We start from the raw sequence: 15,001 nt of genomic DNA on the forward strand, positions 1-15,001 counted from the left end.
TCCAGAAAGAGTCACTTTTCTTATCCACCTCCAAACTTGGCCAATCATACCCTAAGTTGGCCTTTTTGGGACTTCCAGTTTTAAAAAAAGTTAAGGTAGGGATCCCCTTAACGTCGCCAAAGATAGCCTTTGTATGTTTTTAAAGAAGTGAGAGCTCCCGAATCTCCTACTCCTACTCCTAGCATCACCACCGACTGTACAGAATTGCATTTTTGGAGTCTAAAATTCGAAAAATTTCCGGGGAGTCTCAAGCAACCCTCTCCCTTCCTTTAAAGTTACCAAACATTCTAAAAATGCATTTTTAGACCTTCAATCAAAAAATTTCCAGGGGAGCACGCCACCTCCCACATCATCTAAACCGTCTAAACATATAGTGCATTTTCAAAACTGTCAAAAAGTTTCTGCGGACAGCCTCCGAATCCTGACCCTACTGAACTTCAAATAGGGCTTGTGTGTTTCAGACAAGCTTTTTTAAAATTTTTGTTTGGATAATCAAAGGAATGTTCCTCAACTCAACTTACGATTATTGTTTATTATGATTTTTTTTTTCGAGAATGGCATGCACGTAAGAGTGTGCATTCCGTCAGCTAATCAACTCGAAATTATTTTGATATCATACAATTATTTCCAGCAAAATTATAATGATGCATTATTTTCCTTTCGTACGTAAAAAAAACTTAGAATTTTTCTTCGTAATGATGCGGACATGAGTTTATTTTGAAGAATGGGAAATGCTTTTTCAATTTGCTCATGCAAGAAACACAGAATAGGTTCTTTCAGGTGAGTAATGTCATTCTCCCCCCTTATTTTGGTTTTGAACGCAGTATCCACGAACTTCTTTCCAGTTTCTTTTTAATGAACAATTACTCTTGTGCGCTGTAATTTGTAGAAGATGATGTATAATGTTAATGTAAATTTTCGTTTTATGCAGTAGTCTTCATTTAAAATATATAATTGTGTGTATTTTCCAAGGAAATACATACAACTGCAGTAGAGAACCAATTATCCGGTATGTTCGGGACCATCGCTATCCCAGATATCTAAAATTCTCGGTTTTTTGGATCGCTAAAACTCGCCTTTTGCCGATTGTTTATAAGACACAAATTACTAAAATAAATAGTAATGCGTCTTGAAATATAAAGAAAACTGTTCAGAAATGCTTATTTATAAGAAAGTATTTGAAAATTTTACTTGAAAGAATCATTTTCAATCGTAAAAATTTTACATATATTCGAAACACCGTAAAAGAAAGGGGGAGGGGGAGGGGGGATTAATACAGCACTTGATACTGTTTCTAAAGAAAAGAAAATGAAGGGCAAGAAACTTGTTTATGAACGTGAATGTTCAATTTTTTTACACTGGTGTACTCGTTTAAAATGTTTGCTTTTATGAACTTGGTTTCTCTCTTCTTTTTTTTTTTGTTGGGATTTCGTTTTCGTAATTACAATACCTAATAATTGAATTAACATTAATAAAAATTTGCTTTTCAAGATGTTGCAGCCTTATTACAGTCCTTCATTTAACGATTTGTAGGCTCCACTGCAGCATTTTTCGCGTGATCACTTTTACACTCTAAAGGGCTTTATTACCCCCATTCAACAAAAAATAGCATTAGAATGCTTCAGTAGTACTTATTTCTTTAGTTTTAAATTATAATAAAATAGGGGAAAAGTTGGAATTTTGATTGTCTTCGTTCGGGAAAATATTTCGGAAATTTTGCCCTAGTGTGTCAAATGTCTCTTCAACTTTGAAGTTTGTTTTTGCATTAGCAAGAAATATTATTTCTGTAAAGAAATCATTTATGTTCTTAAAGATATTTCGGAAAAAAAGCACACTTTTTAAAAAAATGCCGAAAATGTATTTTTAAAAATGGCGAGAAAATCAAGCCAAAAGTTATGAGCTTTTTGGTGTCTCATTCTGAATCCCAGATCAAAGGGGAACTAATGTCATGTACCCCACGCTTGGGGACTTTTTCCTTTTGGCGCCAAGAAAGTGTCGCCAAGAAAACGATGTATGACAACATGTGTCATACATCTTTCTTAGCAATGCTTTTTTAGCGCTAACAGGAAAAATTCAGATAAAAAAACATGATCAAAGCACTTCAGAACACAATATCTATAGAAACAACATTAAAACATAGCGAATATTTGCTTCAAAAATACCGAAGCTAGAAAGTTTTTGTACATAAAGAAAAGTTACTAGAAGGTATTTAATGCTTAAATTAACAAATTACTATCACAGCTCACCAAAGAAATATGTACCAATAGAAATAAAAGCTATTTTCCAACATGCATTTCATCGAAAAAAACTTTTCTCACACTGTACTAAAAAAGAGCAAAGGGATTAAATATGCAATGTTTAAAGCAGAAAACATCCCTAAAATATGACTATTTCCGCAAAAAAACACTTGATTATTCAAATTTCGATGTATGAAAAGCAAAAATACCTCATCAGAACATCCCAGATGTAAACAATACAAAAATACCATACATTAACTTGCTATCCAGAAATGCTTTCAAAATACCTACCAAAAATATCTACTATATTTTACATAAAATAACAATTTCATATTTTTATAGAATGCTAAAGTCAACTTATTTTCAGAAATTCAGTACCTAAAGGAGGCACATTTACAGAATATGCCTGAATAGTTCTTGGCATCGATAAGAATAAACTTTTAGAATAAAATAACCGTACTATTTTTGTAAAATAAATTTACATGCAGTAAACATAAAGTTAAAAAGTACAAGAAACTCTCAAGATTTTGTAAAAACATAAAAAATTTCGTAAGTAAGAGGGTTTTTTTTTTAATTCTAAAAAAAAAAAAAAAAACTTAAGTTTTTATTTTATAAATCCTCACACTCAATCTGAAACACAACATATGAAACAATGGTGCCTTACCGAGCGACACCCCAAGTTGGATTTTACTCTTCATTAACGGTCATTTTCTAATATTTATTTAACAAAGCACAACTAGTGAATTTTAACCAACAACAAAATAAGCTTTTCTATAAGGTATATTGCACAAAAAAAAAAAAAAGAAAAAAAAAAAAATCCAACGTAGAACCACTAACAAGTAAACAAGTTTGAACAGATCAAAAATTACCTTCGGGCAGGGTTGGCAAGGTTTTGGTGCAAAACCCTTGTGTCCAAAACTGTCCACTACTGTATTTTTAGAAAAATTGCATTCTGTGAGAAAGGATCAAAAACAGAATAAAATGAATCGAAGTATTTTTTTATATTGAACATTTATTCAATGGAGAACATTCAACTTATTTATGCAGCTGATTTGAATCTAGAGTCATTGAAGTTGAATTCTTGATCAAAATTTCTATTTCTTCGCATTAGTTTTTTTGTTTGTTTTGATAAGACTATTTAATATATTTATTCAATGTGAACATTCAAGTATAAATATATAGGGTCTGGTGGGGGAAAGTGGTCAATGGGGTAAAGTGGTCATAATTCAAATAAATGGCTATACCTTAGAAATAAATGTTCGAATGAATGTGAAAATTTTATTTTAGAGTAGTGCAGTTAGAAACTACATTTTGAATACAAAATTTTACAACTGGCTAAATTTTATTTGGTAAAAAAAAATCTTTTGAATGATTATGGATTTTTTAAAAATGTAAACACCTTTTTTAACTTCCTTGGGAAATTTTGTTTGTTAGAATTATGAACAGATTGACTGCGCAGGAAGCTTCCTACATGTCTCAAGAACTCATACTCATTAGCAGTTAGCTGAATCTATTTTGAATAATTTTTTAGAACTATTTTAATAAGATGGGGTAAAGTGGTCATAATATTAGGCTTAACGAATATTATTCTTTTAAAATCACTTAATCTTTAAGCATAAGGCAGGTATAAATTAAATATTAATTTCACTTAATATGTATTGTTTTTACAGTAAACAAGGTTAAATATATGAGTATATGCGCATGCATACGCATATACTCGTGTAGGCACGTATATATACGTATTCACATAAATGCACCAATAAACACGTATTTGGGTATCTCGTAGTATTTTTTATCTATACAGATATACATTCGACTATACACGTATGTACCCGCTTATACTCGTACATATATGAACACTTATATACTCACGTAGACACGACGTATATACACGTACGTACTCGAGCTGACACTTACATACTAGCATATGATATACATGTATGCAGGGTGAGTTTAAACTCTTGGGCAAATTTTTAAAAGGTGTTAGAGAGGAGGATAAGAAGTAAGAATCATAGGAAACATATGGCCACAAACTCAATGCTGACGCGCTACATGCACGCAAAGCCAGAAACTAATGAATGCAAAACAGGTCACAAATTTATTACAAAAAAGACAATTTTACACAACGACTTAAGAGAGTTTTAAGGTGATTGATGAAACTTGCGGCCGGCATCTGTAATACATGCGTCGCAATCACTCTGTTGCAATTACGAGACTCTTGAAAAACTTTCATCAGTCGCTGCGCCTTTGTTGCGATGCGTGTATTAGAGCTACTACAGGCCTTACTTTTTAACAACTGTCTAAATATTTCTTAAGAACTAAAATGTCGGGTAAAATCATCTTTGTGTAACAAATTTGTGATCTGTTTTCATTTCATCGATTTCTGACTTGGTGTGCATGTAGCGCGTCAACGACCATAAGTTCCTTATGATTCTTTGCGTCTTATCCTCCCCTTTCACACCACTTAGATTTTGCCCAAGATCTTGGATTCACTATGTACGCATACATGTATATTAGCGGATATACTCATAGATATACGTGGATACATGTACTGGTGTTTACACGTAAATGTACGTATATACGTCTAACAAGTATAGAATCATGTTTACACGTAAGCATACGTATATACTCTTGCTTCCACATATATATACGTGAGTAGACACGTACCAAACACGCACTGGATATATCCACGAATTAACTCGTGTATACCCGTATATGTATGTAAGTACACTACTGGCCGTTAAAATTGCTAAACCAAGAAGGAATAGTCTGAATAAAACAAAATTTTGCACACATGATGGCAACATTGACACTAGAAAACGATTACAAAATGAAAGCAAAATGATCATTTATTACTGGAAAAATCTCACATGAATGGAGGCTTAAGTACCCTGTTGCGCCACCTCTAGTTGGAATTTGTTGGGGAGAATTTCTAATCTAATAATATCTCCCCAATGTTTCTTTGATACTAGCAGAGTGAGTTCGGAAATAAGAACTTGACAAACTATTTCTAACTTTCATGAAGTTTATTTAAACGATAATGTAAATAGATAAAAACACGCTGTAAATGATAAAAATAAATACTAACAACATAATCTCTTTACATGCTACTTCTGCATGAGATAACTAACAGTGCAACGCAAACTGCATGACTATTGACTAAAAAACTTTGATGAAGTAGACCCATTGGGAAATAAGCTAAGTCCAGCTAATCATTTTAATAAAGGGCGAACGGCACGAACAAGCAAGTTCGCATACCGATCGAGCGACCGCCTACAACAAGAGATGATCGAAGAGAGAGAGAACTAAAGCCGCGAGCAGTTTAAATATCCCCCCGGGTCATTAGCATATCCGAGTCACGTGAACGGACACATCACTGCAATCGTTAAGCACACGTGCCATCAGATTCCTTCTAGAAGCTTTCTATGACGTCATCCACAACGGAGTTCCCGCCAAGGGTGAACAAAAGTGAAACAAACATTCGGTCGATTCGACCAATGTGAATGAGTGCTGATAAGAATCTTTTACCCCAGTCATGCAGAATGATTGGTAATACATTATAAGTAAGGAAAAACATTCTTTTACTATTGGTGTTGTGAGGTGATGAGATAGGATTATTTACTGTTGTTATTAACAGGCATTTATGCCTAACAAGGCCCCCCCTCTCATCATCTCACAATGAAAACATTCAAAAAAAATTCGACTTCATTTAGACATTAACACAATTTCCACATATTAATAACTATATGAGAAAAACAATGAACAAATTTTTAAAATATAAACTTGACTCTATATTACGAACTTCCAATATAGATCTAGAATCTCAAAATTTGAGAAAAACAACAATACACTTTGCTGAAAAAAAAATCAAAAGTTCAAAGAACAATCATCTTGAAATGTCCTTTTTTTTCTTTCGTACTCTCTCGTACGTCGTAACTCATAGTACGTTTTCTACGAATTTTCACCAAAAGTTCGAAAACAAATTCTTGATCAAAGTTCTTTATAATTTTTTTCAATCATTTTTCCGGTTTTATTTATAACAATGACAGTAGGTTAATCTGAAATATAAAATAAAAACCCACAGTAACTGTTCGAATCAGCATATAAAATATCACAGTCTTGAAAATAGTATAGTATTAGCATATATTGAGAAATATTTATGACGAAATGTAAATAAGCTCTTTTACTAACTATCCATTTCTCATTAAATCATTTCATTTACAAATAGATCACTAAAAATCTTCATCAAAAAAATGCTCCCCTTCTATACTTAAAGACTGTCTGATAATTTTAACTGATTAAAATTTCATTTTTACCAATTCAAAAAAATTTTTTTTCAATAACATTTTTGCACCATTATTTTCAATGAAGGAAAATTACAAATTCTAACGGGAACTAGTGGTGTTTCCAATATTCAAAAATAGGGTCTTACAAAATGAAAAACAAATACACCCGCGATAGACCTTCATGCAACAATAAACTCTATCCTAACTCCCGGGAAGACTCTGACAATTACATTTTCACTTTTAACGAGACGTAACAAAAAGCTGTTCGCAACCCGGTTGATAGGGAGAAAAAGCCACCGAAACATTCAGGTGGACAATTAAATTGTTAGAACTTGCAAAAACATTTCACAAAACATGATGCAAAGAAGAAAAATTTAAAGTACATTAAACAATTTTCAAAAATTTCTAAAAAATGTTTCTAAATTATATTATATTTGTACAAAAAAAATTTTCAATAAATCTTTGAATTTCTAATCGGGTGAGAGGTTTCGTGAATATGTCCGACATGTTATCTTTGCTTTTGACATATCTCACGTTAAAAATATTTTTATGAACTAAGTCCCGAATGAAAAACAATTTGATATCAATGTGTTTACTACGATGATTTTCGATAGGCGATTTAACAAAATCTAACGTAGCTTGATTATCCACATACAAAATAGATTTAATTTTACAACTTTTAACAATTTTTATTTTGATGCATTCGTCAATTATACGATCAAACCACATGAGCTCTTTTGCACATTCGGTCATGGCAATAAATTCAGCTTCCATCGTTGAAAGGCTAACGCTTCGTTCTTTGAACGTGCGCCATTCAATTGGAGCTTTATCAAGTAAAACAAGTTGACCGCCTAATGAGGTTCTATCATCCTTATTTGTAGCAAAATCAGCATCCGAAAAAGTTATAAGTTGAACATTTTCACATTTTAAGTTTAATTTTAAATCTTTAGTATGGTAAACATATCCTAGTAATTTCACCAATCCATCCCAGTGTACCATTCCTGGGTCACTTTGAAATTGGCTGAAAATGTTAACAGCATATGATATATCAGGACGTGTTCTACTAGAAATAAATGATAAACACCCTAATAAACTCTTGTATGGATATTTTGACATTTCGTCAATCTCAGCTTGAGAAGTAGGACAATTGAGAAGTAGGACAGAAGTAGGACAGCTTGAGAAGTAGGACTTTGAATAAACACATCCTTTACTAATAGGTAAAGAAGAAATAGGAATTTTAAATTTACTAAATCTTTCATAAACTACACGAATGTATTCAGTTTGATGTAAATTTAAGCCATTTCCTTCATTTTCAAATTCTACACCTAGTAGCTTTTTAGTTTTACCTAAAATTTTAACTTCAACATGTTTTTGAAGTAAATTCAAAGCATCTTTAATATCCCTGTCCTTCTTACTGAATAACACAATGTCATCCACATATAAGAGTAAAATCACATTATCAGTATAATAAACACAATTACATGATAAAAATTTATGAAAACCAATTTTAAGCAATATATTTTCAATTTCATAAAACCACAGACGACCGCTTTGGTGCAGGCCGTATATAGCTTTATTCAATTTGCACACATAATTTTCTTTTCCCTTTTCAATAAAACCAGGGGGTTGCTTCATATATATTATTTCATCAATAGGAGCATATAGGTACGCACTTTTAACGTCACATTGGATATGTAGCCAATTTTCTCTTGATACCAACAAAGAAAAGAAAAAGCGAATGGTACTAAAGCAGACTACTGGGCAGAAGGTTAGATCAAAATCTAGTCCCCTCACTTGATTAGTCCCCTGTGCGACTAGTCTACTTTTATAAACTTCACCATTTTCCCCTTTCTTTAAATTATAAACCCATCTACATCCGATAGGATTAACATTTTCCGGTAATTTGACTAAATTCCAAACATTTCTTTTACGCATAGTGCCTATTTCAATTTCCATTGATTTTTGCCATTCCCCTCTTTCATTAGATTTTAATGACTGTTTATATGTTCTAGGGATTTTAATTTCTGTGTCTAGTCAGGAAACATGAGTTAAAATTTTAGATTGATTTGAAACTTCACCCTGAAAATCATCATTGCCTTTAAAATTAAATAATTCCGGATCATATGCTATGTTTTCACGAAGACAATATTTTTGAACATCATTCAACGATCTTAATCTTTTGCTATTCCCCTTTTCAAAATAATATACGTCGTTTCTTGAACCATCAGGTCTAGGGACAAATTTCCGAATCCACCTAGCTTCCCGCATTGGTTTGCGACTAGAATCATCCCCCTCACTGTCTGAACTTTCCGCCCCCCCTTCAGAGCTACTTTCAACATCTAATTCTCTGAAGCGATTCGAATCTTCGCTTTCTTCCGAAGAATTCTTATCTTCTGCCTGAGGCGAAAGAGGCCAGAAAAGGGTATTTTCTTTTCCGCGCGATTCCTGCTCGGAAGTAAATTCGTCCTTGAAAAAGGAGTTCTCTTTGAAAGATACGTTGATTGTTTCAATGACTTTATCTTTGTCTGGAAGATAAACGCGAAATCCTTTATGATTGAACGCGTATCCGATTAAAACGCCTTTTTCGGCTTTTAGGTCTAGTTTCTTTCTTAATTGTCGTGGGATACCGGCAAAACAAGTAGTTCCGAATGCTTTTAAATGTCTTACAGACGGTTTTCTTCCCCCGTAAAGTTCAAAAGGAGTCTTTTCTTGACTTGAATGACAAATCCTATTCCATGTGTATACAAAATATAACATCGCGTCCGGCCAAAAACTGTTTGGCAAACCACTTTCTTTTAACAAAACGCGTGCACTATTTGTTACTGTGCGGTTAAAATTTTCAATTAATCCATTTTGCTCTGGTGTGTACACATTTGTGAGTTCATGATGTATACCCATATTCTGACAAAACCCGTCTAGTTCCTGATTTACAAATTCCGTCCCGTTATCAGATCTGATACTGACAACCTTTTTGCCGATAAATCTTTCGGCTCTCAGAATATGTTGTTTTACAATTCCCGGAACCTGACTTTTTGACTTAATAGGATACAATGAACACCTTTTAGAATAGTCATCAATAATAGAAAGAAAATAATTTTCTCCGTTTCTACCCTCTACTTCACATTTTCCCCAAACATCCATATGCAATAATTGCAATGGCTGGGTACTTCTTACTCGATCAATTGACTTGAAACTAACACGCTTAAATTTTCCTAATTTACAAACATCACAGTTTAATTTAATATGTTTAAACTTAGGTAGGCCACGAACAGCTGAAAGATTACTAGTTTTACGAATACTTTCAGTGTTGACGTGTCCACAGCGTTTATGCCAAGTTTCAATGTCACTTTGACAGCATTCTATCGAAGGTTCTTTATTTACATGACTAGAACTAGGAGAATTTTTAAACTTTTTACAATTAACATTATAAACTCCATTATTGAGTTCAGCTTTAAAAATTAATCCCTGTTTGTCGGATACCTCCACGAAACCTCTCCCACCTTTAAATTTTGCACCACCCTTGTCAAACTTGGTGCCAGACAAAATATTTCGTCTCAAACGGGGAGAATACATTACATCTTTGAGAATTACAGTTCTTTTACCGAACTTAACTTTGATTTCCCCTTTTCCCTCAATCGGGAAAGTTTGCTTTTTCACGGCAACAGCCATGTTTACATCATTTAGGGGTTCCAATGTCCTAAACCAGTTCTTATTCGAGCAACAGTGATTTGATGCAGCAGTGTCAAAAATAAATGTATTCCCTTTATCTTGGGTCTGACTAAGATTTGCCTCTGACAAGAAATACAAAGGATACTCACATCTATTATTTGAAGGTGATCGGCGACGCTCCTGGAACTTCCTTCTAGAACTCCATCGGCGATTTCTACTCCTTGGGCTCGTACCTTCATCCCTCCATTCTTTCCGGGGTTGGTGCTGGTTTCCCCTTTTATTTCTTTCTTGTGAAGTCAATCTTTGACGGTCTTCATTTTTGCCATAAGGGCATCTGCTCCTTATATGTCCTTCTTCATGACACTTGTAACATCGAATTTTAGATTTAACTTGGAAAACCTGCATCTCATTTGTCTTCTCTTCTTTCATTTCTTGACGGTTTTCTTCAATAATTAGATCAACCAGGATTTTCTCGAATGTAAAATCTTCATCTTTCCTCATCAAAATCTGTTGAATTAGATGATCATACGTTTCTGGTAAACTTTGCAGTAATTTAAAAGAAATACAGTCCTCCGGGAAATTCGGATAAGCAACTTTGATTTTGTCGAAAATTCTCTGCAGACGCGCCGCGAATAAATTCATCTTTTCTCCATTCTCTTTCTTGCACTGATTCAGCTCAATGAAGAGTTGCATACTTATACATCTATTCTCCGGAAAAAAATGTAATTTTAGCTTCTTCCAAGATTCGCATGGATCTTCTATAGTTTCAACTATTTTTCTTAGATTTTGTTCAATATTCAAGAAGATTAGTGAGACTGCAGTTCGCTTCCTCACAATAAATTCTTTCACATCCTTTTCTGTTACATTCGTCTTCTCATTAATGACTGGTTCTTTCTCTTTTCCGTTAGCGATGTCCCATACATTCCGTTCCATGAGAAGGAACTTCATATTCGTCGACCATTCGAGGTAATTCTTGTTGTTGAGCTTTTCAATCTGAATCGCGAAATTTGCCATTTTTCTTTTTTTCAAACTTTAGTATTCTTGAATTTTGGTAAAATCTTTTAAGTCGCTTCTATCTTGGTCGCCCCTCCCCCCATCTCAACATTCCAATAACTTCATCTTCAGATGGGTCATCAAATTTGCAGCTTCCAAAAAAAAATTTTCAAAATTTCTGAAAAATATCGAAATGTACACCATCCAACGGTACATGTACTTTTGGCAGCAGTACAACCCCGCCTTTTTACAGATGCATGTACACTCTTTATCATTTCCTAGTCTTATCCAAAAATATTTTCACTAGGTCTGCACAGGAAAGGGACTGGGCCCATAACCCGTGTTGGGGAGAATTTCTAATCTAATAATATCTCCCCAATGTTTCTTTGATACTAGCAGAGTGAGTTCGGAAATAAGAACTTGACAAACTATTTCTAACTTTCATGAAGTTTATTTAAACGATAATGTAAATAGATAAAAACACGCTGTAAATGATAAAAATAAATACTAACAACATAATCTCTTTACATGCTACTTCTGCATGAGATAACTAACAGTGCAATGCAAACTGCATGACTATTGACTAAAAAACTTTGATGAAGTAGGCCCATTGGGAAATAAGCTAAGTCCAGCTAATCATTTTAATAAAGGGCGAACGGCACGAACAAGCAAGTTCGCATACCGATCGAGCGACCGCCTACAACAAGAGATGATCGAAGAGAGAGAGAACTAAAGCCGCGAGCAGTTTAAATATCCCCCCGGGTCATTAGCATATCCGAGTCACGTGAACGGACACATCACTGCAATCGTTAAGCACACGTGCCATCAGATTCCTTCTAGAAGCTTTCTATGACGTCATCCACAACGGAGTTCCCGCCAAGGGTGAACAAAAGTGAAACAAACATTCGGTCGATTCGACCAATGTGAATGAGTGCTGATAAGAATCTTTTACCCCAGTCATGCAGAATGATTGGTAATACATTATAAGTAAGGAAAAACATTCTTTTACTATTGGTGTTGTGAGGTGATGAGATAGGATTATTTACTGTTGTTATTAACAGGCATTTATGCCTAACAGAATTTAAGAACCGATACAGTCGAGCATTGAGGTACAGCAGTTTCGTACGATGTCTTAGGTCTTCTCGTACCACAGTTGCTGTAAACGCGCCACTAATTTGATCAAACTTACAGGCTGTCCAATTTACCGTCTCAAGTGATCCCAGATATGCTCAATTTGTGACAAGTCCCAAATCGCAGACCAGAGCATCACGCAGACCAGAGAAAGTGATAATGCGGAAGAGGAAATCCCTTTACACCCTTGTTGTGTTTGAAAGAGCATTGTCATGTTAAAAATGGTTCCTGGGAGCCCCGTCGTGAGAGCTAACACGTATGAGTTTGATAGAATGAGTGGCATGTTTACAGCAATTGTGGTACGAGATGATGCAGGATATCGTAGGAGGTTATGTCTCAATGCCCGATTGTTTCGCTTCAAGTACATCGTACATTCACGCTAGAGGTGGCTTAACAGGGTACTTAAACCTCCATTTATTCGAGATTTTTCCAACCATAAATGATAGTTTGCTTTAATTTTGTAATCACTTTCTAATGTCAATTTTACTATCACGTATGTAAAATTTAGCTTTATTCTGGCAATTTCTTCTTGGGTAGCAATTTTAATGACCAGTAGTGTATCTATGTACACTTATATATGCGTATATACGTCGACTATACACGTATATACTCAGAAACTCAGGTATGTACGTATATACTCGAGATACATGTGCAAACACGCAAATGATGTTCCTTTTGCGCGTATATACTCGCATATACACGTGACTCGTATATACTTGTGTAGACACGTATACACTCCTGTAAGCAATCACGTATACATGCTTATATGCTCGTGTATACACGAATACACTTGAGTAGGCACATGCATGCATGTATCTGTTGTATACATGTATTTATTCATAGATGAACATGTTTACTCTTGTTTACACGACACGTATATACTCGTGCATACCCGCATATACTCGTACATATACTTGTAACTATAAAAATAACCAAAATATACAAATAATAGGGTTATTTGTAACAGTTTTGCAGCTGTTTTTAATTATGACCACTTAGTGATGTAAAATACCTGGGTATTTATTTTTATGGGTAAATACTCAGGGTATATACCCGGGTAAATACCCAAAATGGTTATTTACCCGGGTATTTATTTCAAAAATTTATGTTCAACTAAAAGACTTTTCTGTCTGTATTCCACTATGTATATATAATCAACTCAGTGGTTGGAAAAACTACATTTATTTTGTAGCGAACTATAACTACTTCGTTACAAATGTAGTTAACTACAACTACAACTACTTTTTTTTTAATGTAGCAACTACAAACTACTTTTGAAATGTAGTCGCTACTTAGCTACTTTCCAAAAAATAAGTAAATAAAAAGCATACAGACTAGGGTGCCCCACAAAAAATGAAAGTCGATTTTTCTAGTGGTATACCCTCTTATATTTTTCTTCTTATGTTAAAACAACTGTAAAAAAAAGTTTCATGTAATTAGAACAACGGCAACCCATGCCGACCGGCGTCTGAAAGGTTAAGCCAGCACTTGTAGGTACGAGTATGCCAGGACAAATCGAAAAAAAAAATCTTTTTTTAGTAACTCGAAATTTTTGTTGATAAAACGTTGCTCCTATATCCCACACTTCACAAGCACCATAAAATCAATTATTCAAATTAAAATAAACATTTTGATATCCCACACTTGGCCTAAAATTTATAATTTTCTTCAAAAAACTGATTTTTTTTATTTATTTATCTTTTACATATTAATTGAAACAAAATATCAAATTCAAAAATTATTAGCGAACACATTTGCAGCTCAACATTTATAATGAATAATAATATTTAAAAAAAAAAAAGAAATTTAAATTTAAAAATTTAACTTAACCTTAAAAAAATGCATATCTTTTGAGTACTATGTTGGAGATTCAAATATTGCAGGAGAGCAAAAATTTCTATTTAACGCTAATAATCTACTTTACTGCTCATATTTTTTAGCTTGATAATTTCGTTAAATTTACCTTGCTTTTTTAAAATTTGTATCAAAAAAAAGAAGGTAAAGAAAATTATAAATTTTAGGCCAACTGTATGATACTTAAAAGTTTTTTTTTTTAATTTGAATGAATATGTTTGTGGTAAATGTGGGGCTATAGTTCCAACGTTTTATCAACGTGAAGTTTCGAACTTCGAAAATATATATATATCATTTGGTTTAGTACACAGGGCTGTTTTCACTCTCAGAAGAAAGCCAGCACTGGTTGCCGTTGTTCAAATTACATGAAACATTTTTTACAATTGTTTTGACTTTAAAATAAAAATACAGAGGGTGTGCGATTTGAAAAATAAACTTTCGATTTTTCGGGGGCACCCTAATACACACACACACACACCGTGCGAAGATTGAACGGAAAAAGGTTTAGATTGATAAATTAGCTCATCTGAACATGGAATATTACTAAGAATTATCTATTATTTCTTTTTTACTTTTTCCCCCTCCCCCCCCCAAAATTTTTGTTATCATACTTTTACATGGATGCTTCACTTGCCAAATCGATTGACTCCATAAAACAGAAAGACGAGAAAAGTGATGAAATAGTGTTATCCATAGGAGTGAATGGGCCCTCGTGTTGCATTTTCTGCTATCGCAGGATCAGAAATGCATTGAACCAAAACTTTAATATAAATTCCCATTCTAAGCATTGATTAAGCACTATTAAAGCAGAAATGAGAATTTTTTCAAAAA

At 33.7% G+C, this 15,001-nt stretch overlaps 1 protein-coding gene across 1 annotated transcript in view; it reads left to right on the forward strand.

Moving 5' to 3' along the window:
* The first annotated feature begins 670 nt into the window (after nucleotides 1-670).
* LOC129224155 (ADP-ribosylation factor-like protein 13B) overlaps nucleotides 671-15,001 on the forward strand; it is a 60,827-nt gene continuing 46,496 nt past the window's right edge. The window contains exon 1 of the mRNA XM_054858572.1: nucleotides 671-780. Within this exon, the coding sequence (XP_054714547.1) occupies nucleotides 725-780 (56 nt within the window). The 5' untranslated portion in view covers nucleotides 671-724. The remainder of the gene's footprint in view (nucleotides 781-15,001) is intronic.

This window comes from Uloborus diversus, chromosome 6 (assembly GCF_026930045.1).
Source record: "Uloborus diversus isolate 005 chromosome 6, Udiv.v.3.1, whole genome shotgun sequence".
Lineage (NCBI taxonomy): Eukaryota > Metazoa > Arthropoda > Arachnida > Araneae > Uloboridae > Uloborus > Uloborus diversus.